Raw genomic sequence first — 26828 nt, 5'->3', positions numbered from 1 at the left:
TTTTTTGCTAAATATAGATATATACAGCAACAAGCTCTCCCTCTGTCCACCCATCTGTTCCCATCTTCCCGAGCGAGCGATCAAACTTGCATCGTCCTCACTGCAGGCTGATTCTGTCCCACTGAGCCACCTGGGAGCCCAACAACTTGGTACCGTCCCTTTTTTATAGATGGGGCACTTGTGACCGAATTTGGATGACTCCCTCCAGATTAGACAGTAAGAAGGTTCCTGTTGGAGCAGCGGTCCTCGGGAGAAGAGGAAGGTTGACAGTCATCACCTTCTTTGAGTGGAGAGCTATGGCTCAGCAGCGCCATTCAGTCTGTCCTTGAATCTGTCGCATGTCAGCTGGTGTTGGACACGTCCCCTCACATGACCAGGCTTCACTGTAAAATGAGGGACTCGGGTGTAGATATCCTCCGCATTATCTTTTGTTTGAGATCTGTGCTCAGTTCTCTTGACGTTGACTCCTACTGAGAACTTTGAGCAAGTGCTAATTGACTGTTACTAAGAAGGTTATCTGATGGCAGATCAGCCGAGTTTCTAAAAGTGCCATATTGAGGTTTTGGCAGGTTGAGTGAAACAGTGTTTGAAAACCTCCTGCTTCATTTTCCCAGTTGGCCTTTCAGCCTCAGCTGTGAGAGGAGTGGGGCTGAGCAATTCAGACACTCTCTTAGCTCCAGTTGCCAGGTTAATGGGGACTTGGGGAAGGAAACCAGGACTTCTTCTCTGATCGGTTTCTCCAACCAACCTGGAAAGTGAACTCTTTGACTCAGAAGCTGAACATTAAAAGTTTTTCTGATCTTTACCAGTGTGATAGTACAGTGTCCTGGGACCAGTCAGGATTTGGCACCCAATTCCAATAAGTGTGTGTGTGTTGGAGGGGAGTGGGGGGTGGAGTGTTTCCCATGCCAGCAAGCAAGTCTTAGTGGCTGGGAGTCCTACTCAATTCTGACACTGTATAACCTGGAGATGGGGCTTTCCAGGTGGCTCAGACAGTAAAGAATCTACCTGCAATGCAGGAGATGCAATTTTTAATGTATCTATTTGGTATAACCTAGCCAAATAAATCAGAGAAGGCAATGGCACCCCACTCCAGTACTCTTGCCTGGAAAATCCCATGGACGGAGGAGCCTGGTAGGCTGTGGTCCATGGGGTCGCTAAGGGTCCAATAGGACTGAGCGACTTCACTTTCACTTTTCACTTTCATGCGTTGGAGAAGGAAATGGCAACCCACTCCAGTGTTCTTGCCTGGAGAATCCCAGGGATGGGGAGCCTGGTGGGCTGCTGTCTATGGGGTCACATAGAGTTGGACATGACTGAAGCGACGCAGCAGCAGCAGCAGCCAAATAAATAAGCTTCCCAGGTGGCTCAGTGATAAAGAATCCACCTGACAATGCAGGAGATATGGGTTTGATCCTTGGGTCGGGAAGATCCCCTGGGAGGAGGGCATGGCAATCCACTCCAGTATTCTTGCCAGGATAATCCCAGGGACAGAGGAGCCTGGTGGGCTGCAGTCCATGGGGCTGCAAAGAGTCAGACATCACTGAGGCACCCGTGCGTGCACACAAGCACATAACCTGGAGATGACATCAAATTCCACAGTTTGAGGTCTCAGTTCCGAGACACCACCCCTCCACACACATACACACCCACTTCTAATGACAGGTTATCACCACCTGTGCTTCTGACCAACTGACTAGAGAAGAGAGGTCCTAATCACTTCCTCCTTGGGATCAATTAATTTGCTAGAGCTGCTCACAGAACTCAGAAAAATATTTTGCTTACCAGGTTATGTTTTTCTTCCTCTTTGTGACCCCGTGGACTGTAGCCCTCCAGGCTCCTCTGTCCATGTGGTTCTCCAGGCAAACATACCAGAATGGGTTGCCATTCCCTTCTCCAGGGGATCTTCCCAACCCAGGGATTGAACCCAAGTCTCCCACATTGCAGGTAGATTCTTTACTGTCTGGGCTACTACTGACTCATACATTAGGTCAGAATTTCTTTTTATCGAGGCTTCAAAATAAGGAGATTCTTTGTCTGAATTAGGTTAGTTGCTGTTGTCATTGTTCAGTCTCTCAATTGTTGCAGCCCCATGAACTGCAGCATTCCAGGCTTCCCTGTCCTGCACTGTCTCCTGGAGTTTGCTCAAACTCATGTCCATTGAGTCAGTGATGCCATCCAACCATCTCATCCTCTGTCACCACCTTCTCCTCCTGGCCTCAATCTTTCCCAGAAACAGGGTCTTTTCCAGTGAGTTGGCTCTTTGCATCAAGCAGCCAAAGTACTGGAGTTTCAGCTTCAGCATTAGTCCTTCCCGTGAATATTCAGAGTTGATTTCCATCTTATTCTCTAATATCTAACATATGACTTGGAATACAGAACACACATAATAAAAGCTTCTCTAGTAAATGGCTAGAAGCTGTATGAGAAATAACTGTCCTATTTACACATTGTCTCAAGGGTCACCTTAGCACTGATTGAGTAACTAGGATTTCCGCCCATCCCTGGTCTCGGCTAAAGTGGTCTTGGACAACCAGGAATGGAAGCGTCATAACCACTGGCAATAAAGTTAAAGTACATGACGAAACTGGAGAACAGAAGGTAAAAATGGTTATGCTTGATTATAGAAGTTACTGGAGGGAGAATTTGTCATGAGAAATGCTAGACCACGTATGTCATTACTGACTCATACATGATGTCACAATTTTTATCATGTCCTCAAAATAAGGAGATTCTTTGTCTAAATTAGGTTAGTTGTAATTTTGCCTCGGATTACTAGAAGGGTTGAGTCATCTCTGTAATTTATTTGAAGACATGTTCTTCTTGGCACCTTACATATCTCAAGGTCAAAATGCAGAACCTTGCCAACACCCTCCTTGTTGAGAATGTCTTAAAAATGTGTGTGTGTCTGCATGCGTGTGTATGTGTATGTGAAATCCGGAAATATGTAAATAGAGATAGAAGGTTAGCTTTTGCTTTAGAGTATTTTTTCCTGAATCACCTTTTACTTTTTTTTATATCCTTGACCTAAGGCTATATGCTTGACTATTATTTTTGGCTTTTTTTTTTTAATTGGAGGATAATTGCTTTACAATGTTGTGTTGGATTCTGCCATACAACAACGCAAATCAGCGTAAATATACATATATCCCTTCCCTCTTGAGCCTCCCTTCCACACCCCCATCCCACCCCTCTAGGTTGTCACTGAGCACCAGGCTGAGCCCCCGTGCTATACAGCAGCTTCCCACTAGCTATCTATTTTACACATGATCGTGCGTATAAGCCAACCCTCCTCTCTCAAGTCGTCCCGCCCTCTCCCTCCCCTCATTGTGTTCAGAAGTTCATTCTCTGCGTCTGCATCTCTGTTCCTTCCCTGCAAACAGGTTCATCTGTACCATTTTTTGAGATTCCATATATATGTGTTAATGCACAATAATTGTTTTTCTCTTTCTGATTTGTATATTCAGGTTTTTTTTTTCTTGCTATTGTCTACAACATTGCCAATGAGAAGCTAAATATTTTTAAACTTCCATGACTTTTAAAAAATATATTAACAGAACACAAGCGACCAAGTTAAAGAGTATTTTGATATGTTTCCAAATTATCCTCTAACAAGTTTGTATTAGTTTATACATCCACCATCTCCACATTCTTTTTGTCGGTATTGTATATCACAATGTTGTGAAGCTTTTACAAATTTGATAAGTGGAAATGGTATTTGAGTTAAATTTCTTAATTACTTCTGATGAATTTTATTTATTGAAAACTTCTAGTGAAGCTTCCTGAAACTTCTATACCTCCTTTTTTGAACATGTAAAAAATTAAATTATCTTTCCTGTTAGTGATTTATAACATATATAGAATGTATTATATTTGAGTGTGTATATATGTACATATGCTACATAGATAAGCTATACATAAATTTTCAAATATTTTCCCAGGCTTTTGCTTACTGTCTGTTTATAATATGTTCAGAGGTAATGGAATTGATTTGGTCTATGTTGTTATGGTTTCTGTATTTGCTGCTATGCTCAGAAAACCAATATTACTCCAACCTCATAATCCATTAAATATTTTATTCTATGTTTATAGCTTTAAACTTTTTTTAACTGTTTTAATCTCTAATGCATCCTGGAATATAGTTTTTTTAATCAATTAAACTGGATTTTTCTATTGCTTGTAATATATTTTACAATGTTGATATTAAAATATTTATAATGCTTAAGCAAATCTAAAATGGTCTTAACACCATTTATTTAAAACCTAGAGGAGCCTGGTGGGCTTCAGTCTGTAGGGTCACAAAGAGTTGGACATGACTGAAGTGGCTTAGCACACAGCACATATATATCTCACATAATTATATTCACATACACATTCTTAGATATAGGGCTGGCAGGAAATATGTGAGCATGATTAAAATGATTATAGGGGTAATACTCAGAAGTATTCAAAATTTCTTCACTGAGGATTGCTCATTATAGTCTGAAATACATGATTTTAAAATTAGTCTGGTGCCTCAATGCTCCGTTGTTTGTGCTTCAGACAAAAATGCAGCGCCTATTACAGAACTATTGCTATGCATTACCCAAGTATATTTACAAATTCTTTTAAAAAATATGTCCTCAATTACAGAAGTTGGTTTCAGGAGAACTGGACAGGACATTGAAGAGAAACACTTTAAAGTGGATGGTTAAAGTGACTTCCTGCAAATGTATGTCTGTGGTTTCTGTGAAATTGGCTTTTTTTTTTCCCCCTCCTCCACAATCCTCTTTCCTCCCTGAGTCTAAATTTTCTTGGAATATTTCTTCAAAATATTTGGACTTGATCTCAGAAGATAATCTGAGAATGAATGTTTACAGGTTTGGAGAATATCAGCAAATGATGACCACGTTTAAATTTTCACCAACCCCAGATGGAAGCTTCTAGATGTTTAGGTTTGGGAAGATGTAGGGCCATGAAGAAAATGTTGACATTTATTTAAACAGGAGGAGTGGATGAGAACAGGACCTGCAGTTGGGCTTTTCCGCTCATGTTCTTATGGAGTTACAAGGCAGGGGTTGTGACTGAGACCGCAGAGAAGAAAGGCACGCACAGAGGGCGGTATTAAGACCTGCACGTCAGGCTTCCCAGGCGGCTCAGCGGTAAAGAATCTGCCTCCCAATGCAGGAGACGCAGGTTCAGTTCCTGGGTTGGGAAGATCCTCTGGAGAAGGACATGGCAACCCACTCCAGGACTCTTACCTGGAAGAGGAGCTGGGTGGGCTACAGCCCGTGAGGTTGCAGAGAGTCGGACATGACTGAGCAATTAAACAACGACAACCTTACACATGAGATTTTCTCTCTCTCACTGTGTGAGATAAGCATTTGTGTGAGACTCTGAGGAGCAGAGGCTGCTGCAGGAAGACACCACATCAGCATGAGAACATTTCAGATCAGGGCAAAGATTGCTGCTCAGAGTCATGCAGCCCCCGTCAGAGGCCCAGACCCAGTTCCTGCCCTCTGCCCCCCGGACCCGGGCTGCCCCTCTGCCCTGCTCTGCTGTCTGTCTGCTGTGCTCCTGGTACCCACATGCAGGTCAGCTCTCTGTCCACAGAGACCCATCCCCACGAGTCCTCTGAGATGCCACTGCTGACCAGTATGTCAGGGGCAGGATGTCTGTGATAAAACGGACGTGTTTACTTCTGATACTGGTCAATGATCTGGTGACTATACAGAATGAGCACGTAGAACAGAAGAAACTTTATCTGATTAGATGAGGGGAAGGAGTGCTTTTAAGAAGACTGGAACCATCTCTAAGGTGGGAAGCTGCCTCTGATAAAGGAACTCCGAAGAGACACAACAGAGCAACTTCCCGACAACACAGATCACAGAAGGCCTCTTTAATAGGACTAGAATTGAATTTTTCGTTTTAAACTTTTAATATTGTATTGGGGGTATAACCGATTAAAAACGTTGTGATAGTTTCAGGTGGACAGCAAAGGAACTCAGCCATATGTAAACATGTATCCATTTTCCTCCTAACTCCCCTCCCCTCCAGGCAGCCACATAATACTGAGCAGAGTACAGTCGGTCCTTGCTGATTATCCATCTTAGATAGAGCAGGTGAGCAGGTCCATCCCAAACTAACAATCCCTTCCCCTCCCCTCCCCTACTAGCAACTGTAACGATGTTCTCTGAGTCTGTGAGTCTTTTTCTGTTTCCTAAATAAGTTCATTTGTATCATTTCTTTTCAGACGCCACATTTTAGGGATGCCATGGAATATTTCACCTTCTCTGTCTGAATTCACTCAGGAGAAACTGAATTTTTAAATGAAAGTCATTGCATACTAGCAAGAACCCCTGACTTCTACCTCCTTGTTGATAGATTCACAAGGAAAATAATGATTGACACGTTATTGTCCACTGTAAGTTACCTGTTTCTGTATAAGAAATGACTCTAAAGTTGGGTAGCCTAAACAATACATATTTCTTGTCTCACGTACCTTTCACGGGTTAGGGATCCGAGAGTGACTTAGCTGGGTGGTTCTACTTCACAGTCTTCCATAAAGTAGTGGTCAACCTGTTGGCCAGAAGGTTTACTACAACTGGAAGACCTCCCTCCAGGCTCACTCATGTGGGCCATTGGCATGAAGCTCTGGTTCTTCTCTATGTGAAACACTCATGAGGCTTCTCTGAGACACGGTGACTCCAGAGAGAGGACCAAGATGGTAGCCACATGCTGTTCATAATCTTGGAGGTGGCATGTGACGGCTTACCCCATGTTTTATTGGTCACACTGACAGTGTGAGAGAGGACTCTGCAAGGCTGTACACAACAGGAGGAAGGGGTCATTGGGGGCCCTCCTGGAGCCTGGCTGGCACACTGAGTAAAGGGCCTTTTTTACTGGGACCTAACAATTTATAGCTACTCAGCTGCTCATCCTTTAGTTTTAATGTCTCAAGTCTGGCAGGGAACACATGAACACTGAACTTTGTTAAAATGTGAGGGAGATAAATATCTTTCATAAAAGCCATTGGGTAAATATTTTCTTTTGTTGTTGTTTGGTTTTTGGAGAAGAAGAATATGAGTATATGTGTGTCTGTCTGTGTGTTGGGGGAGGAGGGGAGAGACAGAGAGGAGAGGGAGAGAGAGAATGTAAAAAAATGTAATTTTTCAGATCCAATTTTTCTTCCAGTTGGTGTATGTGCATGCGTGCTGAGCCATTCAGTCATGTGGACGTCAGTACTTGCAGCACGTGGGCTCAGTAGTTTGGCTCAGTAGTTGTGGCGCACAGGCTTCTTAGCTCTGTGGCACGTGGGATCTTCCCAGACCAGGGATTGTAATGTCAATGTCAATGTCAAAAGCTCTGATTTTTGACATTTAAAAGCTCCTTTTGGTTTGGGTAAAGACGTGGACAAAATCCACATGCAGACATAAACAAGCTCTTGCACATGTGTGTGCACACACACACACACACACACACACAGACAACAAACAGGTTTTGGCTCTTCCAGCCGCACCAGTCTGTCCTCATTTCAAATGAAAAAGCTTGGCCAATTTCCTTTCATGTCATTGAATGGTGAGTAATCACAGATGCCTTGTGCCCCCTTAGAGAAGCGTAGCCTTCCATCAGTTCTGGGGCACTTTTGTTTAGGAAACTCACCTCCAGGGGAGGCAGTCATTTTTAGAAGCTATGGCCTGAGATGCCAAGTCAGGTCTTCAGGTCCGGGGGCGGGGGTGAGACCCTCAAGGGAGCAGTCTCTGGCCCCTCCCAGACTCACCCAGTCTCTCCCTGCTAGTTGGATACATCAGCAAGTATCTCTGGATTCTACATTCTGCAGAGACCTTGCAGATAGAGAAAAGAATCCTCCTGAAGCTACTCACAGCTGTTGAGGCCCCTCTATCTTCCATCAAACGTTTCCTTTTTTCTTGCAAAACCTGATGGACCCTGATAGATGGTGGCCTCCCTGAACTTTACAAAATGTCCTGAGCTGGTAATGGAAACACTGAAGATGCCGTTAATCACCCTGATAGCAGTCAAGTATGTCAGCATCAGTGCTGAGAAGTTCTTTGAAAGACATCCCACAGCAGAGTTGGCCACTGTTTCTAGGCCCTGTTCTGCTATCTTAACATTCATACGATGATAAGGAATGTCAAGAGATCTAGATTTAGGGTAAACCATAACTTCACTGTGCCAGAAAGTTTTTTTTTAAACTTCACTCAAGAGTTTCTCAATGTACTGCCCTGTGCTTAGTGACTCAGTCCCGTCTGACTCTCTGTGACCCCATGGACTGTAGCCCACCAGGCTCCTCTGTCTATAACCTGCTCTAATTTTTAAAAACATCCAGACTGTTGCAAATTTCTAAGTTAAACTCAAATTTTTTCAGGTTTGTAAAATGCTGCCTTCCCCTCAGATGGTGCTAGAGGTAAAGAACCTGCCTGCCAATGCAGGAAACATAAGAGAGTGTTCGATCCCTGGGTCAGGAAGATCCCCTGGAGGAGGGCATGGCAACGCACTCCAGTGTTCTTGCCTGGGGAATCCCGTGGACAGAGGAGCCTGGTGGGCTACAGTCCATGGGGATGCAAAGAGTCAGACACGACTGAAGCGACTTGGCATGCATGCATGCACCTTCCCCTCATCCTCCTTTCGGGGGTAAAGATTAAGTTCCTCGAGACCAGGAATGAGTTTCATCCTGACCTCAGATCTCTCACAATGCCCCACCCAATGCTGGGCGTATCAATAAATACTGCTTGGTTTCTGGCTTAACTGCATTTTCTCTAAATCTCTATCTGTGAAGAAGTGATAAATGACTCTGTGTGAAAGTAGATGTCTCTGCCATTCTTCTAAACTCCATATATATATATACACATACACACACACACACACACACACACACACACATAGATTAGTATGCGGTATTTATTTCTGTCTTTCTGACTTACTTCATTCTGTATGACGCAGTCATAGAGAACAAATGCACGGACCCCTGGGGGGATGAACGGGGAGGCTGGGATTGACATCAATGCACTACTGATACCATGTATAAAATAGGTAACTCATGAAAATTTACCGTAGAGCACAGGGAACTCTATTCAGTGCTCGGTGGTAACCTATATGGGAAGGAAATCCAGACAAGAATGGATGTATGTAGAGGTGTGACTGATTCACTTTGTTATACAGTAGAAACTAATGCAAGAGTATAAAGCAACCATACTTCAACAACAATTCTTTTAAAAGTGTGCTCCATATAAAGACTGTGCCGTGAATAGCTGGATTCTGCAGCGGATTTTCATCTTTTATGTATGGTGATCGTAGGGAAGAAGATTTGATTCCTTTGGTGAGACTGGGGTCTTGAAGGAAACTTGAAAAAAATGGAAGTTTTTTAAGCAAAATTCTGGTGGGTTAATTATACGGGAGGGCAGAAAGCCACCGGTGTTCGTTACTATGGCTGATATTCGATTATTCATTTACTATCGACACTAGTCAATCCTAAAGGAAATTAGCCCTGAATATTCATTGCAAGGACTGATGCTGAAGCTGAAGCTCCAATACTTTGGTCACCTGATGTGGAGAGCCAACTCATTGGAAAAGACTAGTGGGAAAGATTGAGGGCAGGAAGAGGAGGGGGCTGCAGAGGATGAGACGGTTAGATAGCATCACCGACTGAATAGACATGAGTTTGAGCACACTTTGGGAGACAGTGAAGGCCAAGAAAGCCTGAGGGGCTGCAGTCCACGGGGTCAGAAAGAGCCAGACACAACCTACTGACTAAACAACAATTGATCACAATACCCACTTCCACTGAGACTTAGAGAGGATGGGAAATTTGCCCAAAGTGACACAGTCAGTGAGAGAAAGATCCTCTGGACCTAAAGCTCCTGCTCTTTCTACTATATTAGAGTCCTTGGAAGATGGTATATCCTGATTATTTGCAAGTCACCAACAGTTTGAATGGAGAGGGGAAAGGCTACCCTACTCCAATATTGTGGCCTGGAGAATTCCATGGGCTGTAAGAAAAAGAATCACAATGGGCTTCCCTGGTATCTAGTGGTTAGGAGGCCACCTTGCAATGAGGGGGATACTAGTATGACCCCCTGGCCCAGGATGATGCTACGTTCTCTGGAGCAACTAAGCTCCTGTGCCTCAAATATCCAGCCTGTGCTCCAGAGCGTGGGAGCTGAAACTACTGAAGCCCATGTGTCCTGGAGCCCACGCTCTGCAACTAGCAAAGGCACCGCGATGAGAAGCCTGAGCATGAGCTAGAGAGCAGTCCCTGCTCACCACAACTAGGGAAATGCCTATTAGCAATAAAGACCCAGCACAGCCAAAAATATAACAACAATGATAAAATCACATGGATGATTAAAGTCAGTTTATTTGGAATTCTCATGGGAAGAGTCCAGTTACAGAGGCTTTTGATTTTGGCTGTTGCCCTGAGTAAGGTAATTGATCAGCCGCTCCGAGCGTCCACTAAGCCTCTGAGGAGTGCAGGGGTCAGCGTGTGCAGAGATCCCTGCGCACAGGGCCTGGTTCATGCTGAGGCACCCAATCATATCCGAGTTTTCAAAACATAGGCATTGCGGCATCAACAGTAAAACCTCCTGCAGAAATGTACACTGTTGTTCTTAGAGCCATAGTTTCAGCTGCCAACTCACTGTAAAGGCACCGAGTGAGCTGCCACCTAGATTAAGTCAGGAGGTTTTGCTGAAAAAGTTACCCACAAGGAAGGTAAAACAGAGCTAAGAGGAAATGTGACCATCTGCAGAGCTACCGTTGCAGTGGAAAGTGCAGGTTCATCAGAGATCTTTCAAATAGAGAACATGGTGCAAACTGAAGTCAGTATTTGTTAACAGAGCCGCTCATCAGCAACTTGGTTCCTGTCTCTTAACTGATAAGGACAATGGAAGGCATCAAAAGAAGTGTGGCTATCATATGTGGCACAGAGCTGTCAGAGAACTGGTCTTTCGAGTTAGCAAACTCTGCTGGTAGGAAGCTGGGGAAGAAAGAGCTCACTAGCCGGATGGTAAGTGTCTTTCCTTGGAGTGTTTTTCAAAATGCTTTGATCTCAAAGGGAATTGAATTTGAACACAAACATTTAGGTTGAAAATAACCATTGCCCTTGATTTTCTGTTTATGAAAAAGGTAGTCTTACCAGTGGGAAAACCAAGGTACAGAGTGATGAAGTCCCTTAAAGTCTTGTTTGTGTTACTTGGAACTTTGGCCTCATGCTCGTGCTAAGTCGCTTCAGTCATCTCTGATGCTTTGTGATGTGTTATGGACTGTAGCCTGCCAGGCTCCTCTGTCCATGGGATTCTCCAGAAAAGAATACAGGATTGGGTTGCTATGCCCTCCTCCAGGGGATCTTCCTGACCCAGGGATCGAACCGGCATCTCTTATGTTGCCTGCATTGGCGGGCGGGTTCTTTACTGCTGGCACCAAATGGGAAGCCCACTGGCTTGCTGTATTGGAAAAGAAATGGAGGAGGGTGGGTTTGGGAGGGGGTCTTGTGGTGTACGGTACATGCAGAGTGCTCATATTCCAGAATTGTTCTTGCTGGAATCCACTGAAATTCAGAAATGGAATCTGCTCAGACGGTGGAGAAGGGAAAAAATCTTGGCAAGAAAGGAGCTCCTCGGTAGGGGTGGGGGGTGGGGGGAGAGGAATGTGGTGTGTGGAAGCGGAGAAGGAAACAGGATGGGAAAAGAGAGTGATGTGTTTCAGGAGGAGGGCTGCTGGGGGCCCGTCTTTTGAGGGGAGTGGTGGGCAGCGAGGAATAACTGACTCAAACCCACGTCTGGCATGGGGACCTCTGGTTGATGGCTCCGTTCCTCTCCTCTGTGAAGGCTCTCAACAAAGCTTGCAGGGTCAAATGTGGCAGAGCTGGTCCCTAAAGCTGTACCCACTGTGTATCAGGTGTGGAGAAGAGGGAGGTATGCATATTCACGCGCCATATTCAATGACATTTTCATGTGCCACGGCCCCCAAAGTCTCAATGTGGCCCTTGTCATGACATTCCTGCTAGTCTGTATACAGTATGTGAGAGAAAGCTCCGACACCCACAGAACCACATTTAATCCCTGCTCTCACTCTTACTGGTGACTCTAGACTATTCATCTAACCACTTTGATTCTTGTACTGTTCACTTATAAAGCCAGCATATTAGTACTAACATCAGGCTCAGAGGGTGGTGTCTACAGATGAAATGGGTGCAAAGTCACAGGTGGCTCAGGCAGTAAAGAATCTGCCTGCAATGCAGGAGAGCCGGGTTTGACCCCTGGGTCAGGAAGATCCCCTGGAGAAGGAAATGACAACCCACTCTAGTATTCTTGCCCAGGAAATTCCATGGACAGAGGAGCCTGGCAGTCTACAGTCCATGGGGTCACAAGAGTTAGACATGACTTGGTGACTAAACGACCACCTAGCTAACATCAAATGCTTAATAGTGTCCGCCCTCATCGTCATCATTATTTTTTTACTTTTCCTACTTTGGGAATCTTCACCTCTGTGCTCTACTGGTGGCCCGCTGTGGCTGCTGATTTGAGTCACAGAATCCCCAACAGGAAGGAGAGTTCTCTCTGCTCTTGAACAGGATGTGTAGGTGAGGAGCTTGACCCTTCTCTATTTGGAAGGGTGGACCAGTAGCTCAAAAAGATTGGGGATGTCTTTGGTTTTCAGATTCCTGCTTTTCCAGTAGGAGAACTCTTCATCTACATCCTTCAAAATATTTGTCCTATGATTACGAGGGTCTATATTTCTCTGCTTGCCCTTCCACACTGTCCAGTTTTTTGCGAGTATGGAGAAAGATGGGGCTTCCCAAGTGGCTCATTGGTAAAGAATCCAACTGCCAATGCAAGAAACCGGGTTCAGTTCCAGGGTCAGGAAGATCCCCGGGAGAAGGAAATGGCAAACCACTCCAGTATTCTTGCCTGGAGAAACTCACGGACAGAGGAGCTTAGCGGGCTACAGTCCCTGGGGTCTCAAAGAGATAGACACAACTCAGCGACTAACAACAAGAGCAAAATTCTCAATGCTTCTGCAGTGATTTACACACAGAGGTTCAAACTGATCTGTGAAGGAAGGATGAATACCTCTCTCCAGGGAAGTCTTCCAGGGAAGGCGAGCAGCTTTCTCTTGTGTAGCTTCAAGGTCTATCTGCTTGCACTCTGGAAGATCTCCTCCAGTCTGGTGGGTTTAATTTCATCTATACATTCATGCATCCTGAATTTATATATATATGGATATAGGCCTCTAACCTACATGTATCTCCGGAACTTCAGCAGCAAATAGCTCACTGATGCCTTGACATCTCCAGCTGTGTGTCTAAGAGGTATGTCTGGTTGTATACGTTCCGTACTGAGGGACTTTCACTCCAAACCCTGTCCCATGTCCAGGCTCCATCTTAGTAATTAGGAGAAAAAATTATATGGCCAAATTTTGTGCTAAGTTGCTTCAGTCATGTCTGACTCTTTGTGATACTATGGACCATAGCCCGCCAGACTCCTTGGTCCATGGGATTCTCTAGGCAAGAATACTGGCATGGTTGCCAAACCCTCCTCTAGGGGATCTTCCTGGACCTAGGGATAGAACCCGAGACTCCTGCATTGGCAGGCAGGTTCTTTACCAAAAGCATCAGCTGGGAAGCCCCCTATTGCCAGGGTCCAGCCCCGGTGGATCCAGGGTGATTTGAAGGTGGGGGGACGGAGGTGGCGTCCTTGGAAAAATACATATTTAATCACAGATATATAGAGAGATTAGAAACGGATAGTGTAGTAGGAAGATTAGTGGAGAAAAAGAGGCTGAATAACTTGGTCTATGTGGAATAGCATCCATGCTCCAGATGGGAATTCAGCCAGAAAAACAGGGAGCAAGAAAGAAACGACATGGGGGAATCAGTCTTTCTGGAAACTGATCCGATTTCTTTATTTTTGGGTTTGCTTATATACCTTTTGTTACATATAGGGATGAATGCAGAGTCACGTGGGGGTCAGCAGTCCTGACCTTTATCAAAATCAGGTGCTTTTCATAAAAAGGTCTTAGGGATTTTATGATCCTTTCTTTCTGATAACCAAAAAACTTATTTCTTCCAAGGGTGTTTTTTCTTAAACCAGGCACCACCCTCCAAATAAAGTTACATTCCTATAGGGTGAGGGTGTAGTGAGTTACAAAAGAAAGGAATTTATTTAACCCAAGGTTAACATGATTAATCTTAAAGGTTAATACTTATTTCTCCTATATGCTTAAAGGTTAATACTTATTTCTAGTTATATTCATTATAAGGGCAGGGAATATGGAGATTTAGCAGCAAACATCAGCCCAACAAATGAAAATCCTTTCACCAATGCTCCCCTTAAGATCTATTTAGTCTTAAGATAGTGATAAAGTTATGTTTTTTACATAGCAAGGACACAGTGATTTATAACAAAGTACAGTGATCTATTACAGAAGAGAAAATCCATTAACTCAAAAAGTCTAGTATTGCTAACATCAAAAACTACTATATTTCCTTTTCTATAGTCCAAATATATTGATTAATATATTCCCAGGTGCCTAAGGATATGGAGGCCTGCCAGCAATCATTGACTCAACAAGAAGAAAAAGCCCTATGCTAATTAAGACTCTCAAAATACTCCAAAATTCTCTGTGCTGTTTATGGTTAAGAGGTAGTAAACAATCATGTGGCAGGAGTATGGATAATCCTGTCACACAAGCTAGTCTGTCAGCAGAGAGGTTTGACCTGAGACATCCTTGTCCCACCCAGAGCAGGGAATTAGCAGCAATTATTGACACAACAAATGAAAAACCCTTCACCAATATAATTCCTAACCAACCCACTATACTAATAATTTCTAACTCCCCAAAAGAATTTGCCTTTAGTAAGTCTAAAACATCTCATGCCTCTCAGGCTGGGAGGCTGTAAACAATCACATGTGGCTGGACGAACCTATACAGGTGGGCTAGATAACCTTCAGAGGAGTCTGTAAGCTGAAACACTCTTGTCACGCCCAGGAATTTTTATTGACTTGGAGCTGCATGTTAACTCCTTCTCCGAGAGAAACGGTTATGGGGGAGAGCCCCCTGTAAAGTCAGAGGTGTAGGTGAGAGCATAAAACAGACTCTGGTTTTAGGGTAGATGCTCGGGAACAGGGGGTTTCCTGAGGCTTGATCACGCCTTTGCATATGCCAAGCCTTCTTCCTCACGACCTTTGCCATGGGCAGAGTTCCTCACGCTGGCCCCCGGCACCCTATGGCCAAATTAGTTTAGAGTAATTCTGAAACTGAAGAGTAATTCTGAGAATTCTTTAAAAAAGGGTAATCTGCCCTTGCAGTCAACAGGCATTGGAAGATTTATTTCTGCTTAACTTGGCAGAATTCATGGCTGCTCAATATCTTGAATTTAGTTATTTATTGGAAGCCCTTGCCTTTCACGTTTTGTCTTGCTAAGTTATTATAAACTACTATACTTTTACACTGGATGGTATCATAGTAGTTAGAGGCCAAACTGGCTTAGTTCTCTATAGAAAATGGGCTTAAAGGAAATTAGGGCTATTTATTTTATTTCATCTCTCTGTCTCAATCATAAGAAGGAAAGATCTACCACTGTAATCTCTCTTTTTAGTTAAGATTAGGGGGAAAAAAAGATGTGTCTTTGAGGTTCAGCAAGTCTGGTTTCAACCCCAGCCGCAACTGTGTGAGCTTGGTTAAATTATTTAACCAGTCTCATCCTTGGGTTTTTATTTTAATCTGTAAAATGTGAATGTTGCTGATGATAAGTACTATGCAATATTGTACTTTCAATGCAAGGACTTAATTGTTGAATAACTGAATTATTTTATAGTGATAGCTTTTATTTATCACAATAGCTAGACTTTATTAAATGCTTCTGCAAGATATCATGGGTATGCTATTAAAACTCTAACTGAACCCTTACTGAAAACTAGGAAACCAAGACACCCATGGCCTCAGTTCAGTTCAGTTCAGTCGCTCAGTCGTGTCCGATGCTTTGCAACCCCATGAATCGCAGCACGCCAGGCCTCCCTGTCCACACCAACTCCCAGAGTTCACTCAGACTCATGTCCATTGAGTCAGTGATGCCATCCAGCCATGTCATCCTTAGTCATCCCCTTCTCCTCCTGTCCCCAATCCCTCCCAGGATCAGAGTCTTTTCCAATGAGTCAACTCTTCCCATGAGGTGGCCAAAGTACTGGAGTTTCAGCTTTAGCATCAGTCCTTCCAAAGAAAACCCAGGGCTGGATCTCCTTCAGAATGGACTGGTTGGATCTCCTTGCAGTCCAAGGGACTCTCAAGAGTCTTCTCCAACACCACAGTTCAAAAGCATCAATTTTTCAGTGCTCAGCCTTCTTCATAGTCCAACTCTCACATCCATACATGACCACTGGAAAAACCATAGCTTTGACTAGACGGACCATTGTTGGCAAAGTAACATCTCTGCTTTTGAATATGCTGTCTAGGTTGGTCATAACTTTCCTTCCAAAGAGTAAGCGTCTTTTAATTTCATGGCTGCAGTCACCATCTGCAGTGATTTTGGAGCCCCCAAAATATAAAGTCTGACACTGTTTCCACTGTTTTCCCATCTATTTCCCATGAAGTGATGGGACCAGATGCCATGATCTTCGTTTTCTGAATGTTGAGCTTTAAGCCAACTTTTTCACTCTCCACTTTCACTTGGAGATGATGGCCTAGTCTGAATGAATAAATGACTAAACTTAATTTAAAATTTTAAAGATATTTTAGGATACAAAATGTAAGTTTCTATTCAAATGTAAGCATGTTTAAGGTAGTATTATTTTGTTTGTCAAAATGTTACCTAGAGGTTACAGTGTCCTGGGCGCTGTTCCAAGCCTGCCTGGTCCTGATTCTGTGGAGCAGATTCTCAGTGCCAAAGCCCTATGATCTTAACAACTAAGTCAAGAATAGTGACAAGCAGATCTAATTCCTTGAAGTGATGCCAGCATCTTGTGGTGAATCTCCCAGCAGTGACAAGACTTTTCATCTCTCCCTCTGAGACCACGTGAATGACATTGGTGCAGAAGGAGATGCCTGCCTCAAAACCATTGCCAGCCACAGGGGAGAAAGACGAGAAGCGGTGGTGTTGTCAACTGGCTCCAAAAATCCACTAGAACTTTTCTTGGGCAGCACCTCCTCTTTCAACCTTCATCATATCATAGCAAAATAATATAGTGGTTAGGAATCTAGCCTTTGGAGCAAACCTGCTTAGGTTCAAATTCTGGCTCCATCTCTTGGCTTAACATAACTTGTACCATTTGCTTACCCTCTTGGTGTCTCAAGGCTTCCCTGGTGGATCAGAGAGTAAAGAATCTGCCTGCAGTGCTGGAGACCCAGGTTTGATCCTTGGGTTGGGAAGATCCCCTGGATAAGGGAATAGCAACCCACTCCAGTATTCTTGCCTGGATAGTACCATGGACGGAGAAGCCTGGCAGGCTACAGTCTATGAGGTTACAAAGAGTAGGACACGACTGAGCAGCTAACTCTCAGTGCCTCAGTGCCCTTGTCTGTAAAACAGCTGTAATAATAACAGCGCTTGTTTCCCTGGGTGGTTGTGAGAATGAAGGTGCTAACACACGTAAGTCATTGAGAACTCTATGTGACATACAGTGAATTCTAGAGAAGTCTTGGTTATTATATTATTGTGCTGGTCTGGAATCAGTCGCAGAATCCTTCTGGGATGTGGTGAGTTTTGAAAATTAGTCGAATTTACTCATGACTGAAGTCACACCAGCTATGTGGAGCTAAAGGCAAATTTGCAGCTAACATTTGTTTGACAGGGAACCCGAGTCGAGGGTTATGGTTTTCCATGTCATTCCCCATTAGGCAGTCTGATGACTTCCCTCTGTTTCTAGGAACTCCTTAGAAAAACTTGCCTTTCCTGTCTAAGAGCCCTGTAGGGACTTGAATCTGAGAATCTGGAATCTGTGTTTGGATGAGACTATGTTAGTTCTGGACCTTAAACAGTACATTTGCAAAATCCCTTGGAGTCTGTTTACTTCTCATCTCTTGCCCCCATTTGCTTCTGAAACTCTCAGCACCAAAGCTGCTATAACTGGCTGAGCCTTCCTCACTAGAGTCTGCCAAATAAACTATCAAGGAGTATCTGGATGGGCAGTCATGGGGTTCCCGGATTTCCAGATCATTTGGAACTCAAAGTGTAATAATATTGGAGCCACAAACACCAAGCATTAGCTTGAGTAACTGATGCTAAAACGAGATAAGATCTGATTACTTCTTCCAGAGGATTATTCTGTTGTCCTTAAATATTTATATACCAAGGTCAAGTGTTCTTGGTGTACAGTGAACCGGCACTTTTGAACGAGTCATGGATTTTGGCTCAAGATGAAATTTTAGGGTGGGTGGAGTGGGTGTGTGGAAGGATGTCTCTTATCTCCCCTTTAAAATAAAAGAGGGAATTTGTGCGTGTGGGGAGTTTGTAAGGAAGAAGCTGCAAGAACTGGAAAATCTTCACGGCTCAGTCACTGACTTGAAGTTCTTTCCTTCTGTCCCTCATTTTGGGTAAGCATCCTTTACTTAACTAAAGTTCGTAGTGAAAATGTTTCTATACATGTAATGAGAAAAGCACCAACAATTCATGTTTAGAGGAAATGTGCTATCCTGAAATATATTAAGGGTTATTGTAGTCATTCTATATTTGTTGGTTTCTTTATTGGTTCCATCTTTCCTCTGACTTTTTAAGAAAAAAAATATATAGCTGTTATCCTTTTGTTGAAAGAAAAAAAATGTAATTGTTTTTCATAGACCTTCAACTTGTCTTAGAAAGCCTTTGGTGGATCTTGGGGAGAAACAGGGTGAGAGACATGTTTTTGAGGGTTTGGTATAGTGTCTAGGGCAATAATTTGATGAGCGTTTTACCCATCTCTTTCTTATAATCCTTACGAAATATGGGATGACAGCTTGCCTGTGTTCTTGGGGGAAGAAGGGGATCATGTGAACGCACAGCCAGTTGCCAGCGTGTGCAGATGTTTGTGGTTTTATGTCAGCATTGATAATACTGTGTTGTCTAAGGTCACTTGAATTTTATGAGTTTCCTTTTTTTGTTTTTTTTCAAAAATAGAAACTTATTTTCTTTCCTCTTAATTTAGCTTCAATCATGAGACAGTGAAACATCATAAGGTCCGCATGGTCCCAAGGTCTAGTATTCAATGATCTGTGTCTGAAGTCAGCTTATATACTAAAGATCTGCTAAGGATGAATCCTCCTTGCAGGGGGCAGGGGTATTAAGCAAGACAAAAATCATGGCTGTAAATATTTTGCTTGTGAATTTTAAAAATTATTTTTAATTGGATAATAATTGGTTTTTTAATTAATCTATTTTTAACTGGAGGATAATTGCTTCCTTGTGATTTCACATGATTTTTTTTGTAGAGATACTGACAGTTCTTTGCAACTATCTGTCTTAGGGAATATCATCAATCTCCTAGGTGGGAGCTTTGCCACTGGATGTCTGACTCTACCTGAATCATCTCGAGAATCGGTTCTCAGCACCTACTCTCGCTTGAGAAACTCAGGATGAGCCTTTGGGTCTCGGTAATTCTAACAGCTCTCATACCTTCCACTTCAGCCAGGCTTAGTAAGTATTGCTTTTGAACTGAGATTTAAAACAATTTTAATTAGGTAATTCTAAGTACATGTGCCTTGCTATCCAGTTGCTCCAACTGAATGGCAATGTGGAGACTTCATTTATGTTCTACAGCTACTGTTTTTAAAAAATTCATTTATTATTTATTTTTGCTTGCTCTGGGTCCTTGTTGCTGCAAACAGGCTTTTTGTAGTTGCAGTGACCGGGGGCTACTCTTCATTGTTGGTTGCCCTGTGGCCTGTGGGATATTACCAGTCCAGGGATCGAACGTGTGTCCTCTGCATTAGCAGGGGGATTCTTATCCACTGTGCCACCAGGGAAGTCCTTAGAGTTATTCTTCATCAGCAGTTCTTCATTTGTCCCCTTTATGGGGATAAATTTTTTATAACAAATACAGCATCATTTTGATTTAATGCATTCAAATACATCAAAATGTAACATGATGCCTGCACATAAAGGTATGGTCAGCGTTTGTTGACTGGACAACATGCTTTGTGTAGGTGGACTTGGCTGCTTTTCTTTAGAGCAACGTGGAGGATCAAGGTCCAGGTTAAACCACTAATTTATGTACCCACTGTTAGTCGCTCAGTTGTGTCCAACTCTGCAATTCCATGGACTGTAGCCTGTCAGGTTCCTCTGTCCATGGACTTTTCCAGGCAAGAATACTGGAATGGATTGCCATTTCCTTCTCCAGTGTACCCATTAGAATATTTCATAGAAGAGCTTAGATGATTTACTTATTCTTTCTCAAAGTATCACAAAGTATGACAGCTTTCTCAATTTAATCTTGCTGTTGTTTAATCATCATGAAGTCAGGTCCGACTCTTCGAGACCCCATAGATTGTAGCCTGGCAGGCTCCTCTGTCCAAGAGATTTCCCAGTCAAGAATATTGGAGCAAGTTTCCATTTCCCACTCCAGGGGATCTTCCTGATCCAGGGATCGAACCCAAGTCTCCTGCATTGGCAGGCAGGTTTTTTTTTTTACCACCAAGCCACTGGGGAAGCTTAGAAGGGGATATTTAGAATACCAAAATTGTAACCTTTTCATATGATCACTTCAAGAAACTTATGTGTTTGTTCGTTTGTTTTTAATTTGCAGGGCCATTTTTGGGCCTGGAAAATGAGGCTTTAATTGTGCTATGTCCCAGACAAGGAAACTCTTTATACCCTGTGGACTGGTATTACTCAAAAACCAACAAAAGCATTTCTACCCAGAGAGGAAATCGGATACTTGCCTCAGGGAAGCATCTCAAGTTCCTCCCAGCCAAAGTCAGCGACTCTGGATTTTATACCTGCATTGTCAGAGGGTATTATCCAGGCCTGCTCTTTTGTCCTTAACAATTGATATTCTGAGCTGCCTCACTTCTCTTCCCTTTCTAGACCTTTCTGGAACAGTCAAATTGATGAAGTAATCTGAATAAAAGAGCACTTCTAGGAATGTCTTCATGGTGAAGTTCAGGTGGTGGTGAACTATTTGTTATTATTACTTGGAGGCACTGCAAAGCTTGCAGTATTTTAGATCCCCAAACAGGGACTGAGCTCTGTTCAGGATGTGCCCCCCTGCGGTGGACTCATAGAGTCTTAACCACTGGACCACCAGGGAAGTCCCTGGTGAGCTATTTGGATGTATACTTGCAGGGCTTAACTTGTAGCCCAATTAGAAAAAGACCAGGTTGTTCTAGTGGCTGAGAAACTGAGAGCAATCACTCACTTTGAGTTCCAAATAAGAACAATCCAGTGTAAAAAGCAGTGACCTAGATGCATGACGTCTAGGTTAGGCTTGTGATGAATGTAAAGGGGAGTCACCTGGGCCTCCCACCTGAGGGGCAAGCCCAAGTCCTTTACTCTACACACAGTTGCCACAAACGTTGTGTCATAAATGTTGCGTGCCTGTTTGGTAAATATAAGCTGTGAGACCGAGTATGTCAAAAGGCAACTTGCTCTGGCTCGGTGCCTGGGCTCCAAGGTCAGGTGGTGTCAGTTTTGAATCCACGGTCCTCACTGCTTGTCTGTGTGTTGTTGTTAAGTTGCTTCTCCTTCTCTGTTCCCTCATCTGTCAAATACACATGATAACAGAACCCACTTCAGAGCCTGTTATAAGCATAAAATGAGATAATGTTACCACCATAAATGGTACATAGAAAACTCTTAATAGACACTAATTATTTTCATTATTAGATTAGGTGTTGGTGTGACAGCACGTATAGTATATAGAGAAATGGTGAGGGAGTCATTTTTAAGGCTATAGTAGGGGCTATGTTTTAAGCTTTGCTGGTGGCTCCGTGGTAATGAATCTGCCTGCCAATACAGGAGATGTGGGTTCGTCCAGGAAGATCTGCTGGAGAAGGAAGTGGTAACCTGCTCCAGTATTTTTGCCTGGAGGACCCCATGGATAGATGAATCTGATGGGCTACAGTCCACGGGATTGCAAAGAGTTGGACACAACTGAGCAACTGAACAGCAGCTACAAGGGGTTATATTTTATTTAAAATGTAACCAAAAAAGCAATTAAAACTTTAGATTTTAATGACTATTTTAAAATAAGAACTACTCTATATCAATTGTTTTAGGAAGAAAAATTAGAGTTGAATTATTTCATAATGTTAGTATTAAGTAAAAGAGTCAGAGTAAGTCATTCCATAATGCTAATATTAAGTAAAAATTAGAGTCGGATTAGGCTTCCCTGGAGGCTCAGTGGCAAACAGCCTACCAATGCAAGAGACACAGGTTTGATCCCTGGCTTGGGAAGATCCTCTAGAGAAGGAAATGACAATCCACTCCAGTATTCTTGCTGGATTAAGAGTTGGATTAAGTCATTTCATAATGCTAAATAATATAAAGTAAAAGTTAGAGTTGGATTAAATTATTGCATAAGGCTAAGTGACTTTTAAAAAATTGCTTACTTTATTTTAATAGTCCTGCCTCCAATAAGACTGGATATGTGAATGTCACCATTTTTGAAAAACAACCAGATTGCAATATTCCAGATTCTCTGATATATTCAACGACATCTGGATCAGAAAAAAAATCCCGAATATTTTGTCCCACAATCGACCGCTACAACTGGACACAGCCTGTTGAGTGGTTTAAGGTAAAAAGAAACTTGCCGGGAAATAGATGAAAATACACAATCAAAATAGGTATGAAAGAATTACTAAAAGTGGACTGGAACCTTTCATTTCAGAACTGTGAAGTTCTCCGAGGACCAAGGTACCTGGCACACAAGTCATTTTTGCTGATTGATGATGCAACCAAAAAGGATACTGGTGATTATACATGTAAATTTATGCACAACGAATATGGAGTCGAGTATATCGTAACAGCAACCAGATCATTCACAGTTACTGGTAAGCTACTGAATATAACAAGGGCAATATCGAAAAAAGATAAAGGGAGAGAAATTGTGTCCTTCTTGTTGATTTGCCTGTATTTTATCCTCCTCCTTGAGCGTCCTCCTGCCTCACCTTTTCATACACATCCTCTAATACGGCGCAAAGAGATTTTCTAAATTATACACCATCAAGTTTTAAGACATTTGGGGGAGGGGCAAAATTATGCTACTAATCCAAAGCCACATCTGCTATCTCCTCTATGTTTTAATTTTTCAAAGGTAATGCAATCACCTAACATTTTTTTGAACAGCAACTCAACTATTTGAAAAGCAAGATTAACTCTCTTTCTTCCAATGTCTTGTCAGAGTTTCTGTAAATAGAGCAAGGTCTATTTACTCTCTGATATAACTAACTGGATTAGAAGTATAACGAGAAACTTTATAAAGATATACATAGATATTATTGGGTGGTTTTCAATCTTGATTGGCAAGGCTTTCATCATCATCTACAACTTTAGGTAGGTCATTTAATTCTAATTTTTATTTCAAGTTCACTTTACAGTCTATAAAAATCCATCAGGGGAAAGGCTTGACAATCAAACCCGACAGATCTACAAAGAGTTGGGGTCTCCTCAGCATAGCTTGATCTATAGGTAGAGATGAAACCTATATGCCTGGAACATTTCTTTGGGCAGAACAATAGTGGACAAGAGTTTGGTCTGGAGTTTTCCAGGGCTCCGCCCCTGTAAAATGTGCAGCGCTGGACCACATCTGTGCTCGTTATCTCTCAGTGTTCAACATCAAACCCCACAGAGGTCCTTAATCACACCATTCTGAAATAAGTGAGAATCAAGGGGTACAGGAATGCATCCGTGCTCCATTAGAACTGCCTTCTAATTCAGTTAGTTATATTAGAGATTAAATAGGCTTCTCTCTTTTTACAGAACCTCTGAGACTATTTTTACCATGTCTAAGCAAGGCTACAGTCCATGGGGTTGCTAAGAGTCGAATACGACTAAGTGACCTCACTTTCACTTTTCACTTTCATGCATTGGAGAAGGAAATGACAACCCACTTCAGTGTTCTTGCCTGGAGAATCCCAGGGACGGGGGAGCCTGGTGGGCTGCCATCTGTGGGGTCGCACAGAGTCAGACATGACTGAAGTGACTTAAAAAAAAAAAAAAAAAGGCAACAATGCTACACAAGCCACACAGATGGAAGGTTGCGAACAGAAATGTAGACTGATGTGTTTATCACTTTCACGGGTCTTTGGAAATCTTCCCTGTAGTGTTATGCCTATTCTATAGAATCAAGGTTTTCTGGCAATTGCTACATTATGCAATTCATTTAATGGTTTGCATAGTATTTGTTTTAACAATAAAAAAGAGAAGAGAAAATTTAAAAAAAAAAACATAGCTAGTAACAGAAAGGTATTGCTTGGCTGTTTTTGTTTCATTTGTGTGTGTGTGGGGGGGGGTGGTGTATGTGTACATGTGTATTTGTTGCCATGGGTCCCTATCGAAAGATCTGAGAAACGTCACTATGAAACAGGACAGAAATATGAAAATACAACCTTTGTATTGACGATTACTCAATGCTCTCCAAATACTGAAATTCTGTCTTTGTCTTTGATTTCAGAGGAGCAGGGCTTTTCTTTGCCTCCTGAAATTAAAGCGCCTCCACAAAATGAAATAAAGGAAGTGGAAATTGGTAAGAAAACTATAAGAATACTGTAAGATTTTTGCCTGGAAAATCCTTCCATGTAACCCGGGGGTCAGGCTATCTCCATAGTAGGTCTTGAGGATTAAATGAGATATACTTGCAAACATCCACCTTGGGCACTTTCTACAATTAGGGACATGTGCTCACCACCATATACAGCACTTATATTTGTACTGTGCTCTGCTTTGCTTTGGAGAAGGCAGTGGCACCCCACTCCAGTACTCTTGCCTGGGAAATCCCATGGACGGGGGAGCCTGATGGGCTGCAGTCCATGGGATCGCTAAGAGTTGGACACGACTGAGCGACTTCGCTTTCACTTTTCATTTTCATGCATTGGAGAAGGAAATGACAACCCACTCCAGTGTTCCTGCCTGGAGAATCCCAGGGACAGAGGAGCCTGGTGGGTTTCTGTCTATGGGGTCGCACAGAGTCGGACACGACTGAGGCGACTTAGCAGCAGCAGCTGCTTTGCTTTTTGCTTTCTCGTACTTTCGCCTGTGCTGCCTCGTTTCCCTCTTGCTTCTGTCCAGGAGGCAGATATTGTCCCACTTTAAGTTTATGGATGATCAGGCTTAGACAGGTCAATGTGTGCTGTGTGCTAAGTCACTTCAGTCATGTCCCACTCTTTGCGACACTATGGACTGTAGCCCGCCTGGCTCCTTTGTCCGTGGGATTTTCCAGGCAGGAATATTGGAGTGGGTTGCCATGCCCTCCTCCAGGGGATCTTCCCGACCCAGGGATCCAGCTCGCAACCCACATCTCTTGCATCTGCGCTGGCAGGCAGGTTCTTCACCACTAGCCCCCTGGGAAGCCCCATCTTTCTACTAGAACAGTAGAGTACCTTGTGTTCCAATTGTGTTGTTTATACCCTTGTCATCTCCTGGGAGATTCTAAACACCTTTTATCTCTTCAGATGCCTCTTTTTTTTTTTTTTTTTTTTTTTTAGTATTTTTAAAGTCTTTCCTGAATTTGTTACAGTATTGCTTCTGGTTTTGGTTTTTTGGCTGTGAGGCATATGGGATCTTTTAGCTTCCCAACCAGGGATGGACCTCACACCGCCTGCACTGGAAGGAGAATTATTAACCACTGGACCACCAGGGAAGTCCCTGGATGTCTAATTCTTGACCCAGGTATTACGAACTCAGTAGGGGACAGCTGAATGCACCGTCCTAAGGCAGGAAACAGCCCTTAAGAAATAGTGGAATAGTTAGAAATCGTGGAATTATAGCTGAGTCAGGGGAAATGGTTTTACCTACAGAGAGAGGAGGGGTATTTGGTAGGATGAGAAAGGAGTGGAAGACAGCCATTAAAAAGAAATTGCAAATGACCCAATTCCATTCCTTTTTATGGCTGAGTAATATTTCCCATGCCAAGTGAAAAAAGTCAGAAAGAGGAAAGCAAATATTGTATATTAATGCATATATGTGGAATCTAGACAAATGGGGCAGATGGACCTATTAGCAGAGCAGGAATAGAGATGCCGATGTACGGAATGGATGTGTGGAAATGGTGGGGGTGGTGGGATGAACCGGGAGGTTGGGACTGACAGACACACACTGCCGTGTGAAACAGATGGCTAGTGGGAACCTGCTGTCCAGGGCAGGAAGCTCAGCTGGGTGCTCTGTGACGACCGAGAAGACTGGGGTGGAGGTGGGGTGGAGTGGGGTGGGATGCATGTCCAAGAGAGGGGCGATATGTGCTCACATACAGCTGATTCGTGTTGTTGTACAGCAGGAACTAATACAACATCGTAAAGCAGCTATATGTGCTCAGTTGCTCAGTCGTGTCCCACTCTTTTCAACACCATGAACTGTAGCCCGCCGGGCTCCTCTGTCCATGAGTTCTCCTAGGCAAGAATAAGGAGTGGGTTGCCATTCCCTTCTCCAGGGGATCTTTCCAACCCAGGGATCGAACCTGTGTCTCCTGCATTGGCAGGAGGATTCTTCACCACTGAGCCACCTGGGAAACCCCAAACAACTATATCCCATTTTTTTTAAAAACAGCTATACCCCAATTAAAAAAAAATTTCAATGTATAGTAAAGGGAAATCTTAGATTATAATGTGGCATTGGTGAAGCCTCTTTAGTTTCTGCTGCAGAGCAGGGGAGAAAGGAGAGAGAGGAGGGGGCTGACCTTCACCCTGACCTGTGAGTGAAATGAAGAAGC

At 43.1% G+C, this 26828-nt stretch overlaps 1 protein-coding gene across 3 annotated transcripts in view; it reads left to right on the top strand.

Annotated features, from left to right (window-relative positions):
- Positions 1-26828, top strand: part of IL1RL1 (interleukin 1 receptor like 1) — an 80447-nt gene that overhangs the window by 41349 nt on the left and 12270 nt on the right. Inside the window, exons 1-6 of one of the 3 annotated variants that reach the window (XM_069583737.1) lie at positions 10591-11002; positions 19431-19600; positions 20709-20916; positions 22526-22700; positions 22794-22956; positions 24579-24650. In XM_069583737.1, coding sequence (XP_069439838.1) covers positions 19540-19600; positions 20709-20916; positions 22526-22700; positions 22794-22956; positions 24579-24650 — 679 coding nt within the window. In that variant the 5' untranslated portion in view covers positions 10591-11002; positions 19431-19539. Of the gene's footprint in view, positions 1-10590; positions 11003-19430; positions 19601-20708; positions 20917-22525; positions 22701-22793; positions 22957-24578; positions 24651-26828 lie in introns of those variants that run through there. The other 2 variants (XM_069583740.1, XM_069583738.1) reach the window with 2 other exon arrangements.

Source organism: Ovis canadensis, chromosome 3 (genome assembly GCF_042477335.2).
Source record: "Ovis canadensis isolate MfBH-ARS-UI-01 breed Bighorn chromosome 3, ARS-UI_OviCan_v2, whole genome shotgun sequence".
NCBI classification, from domain to species: Eukaryota; Metazoa; Chordata; class Mammalia; order Artiodactyla; family Bovidae; genus Ovis; species Ovis canadensis.
This window is presented reverse-complemented; position numbering and strand designations above follow the sequence as displayed.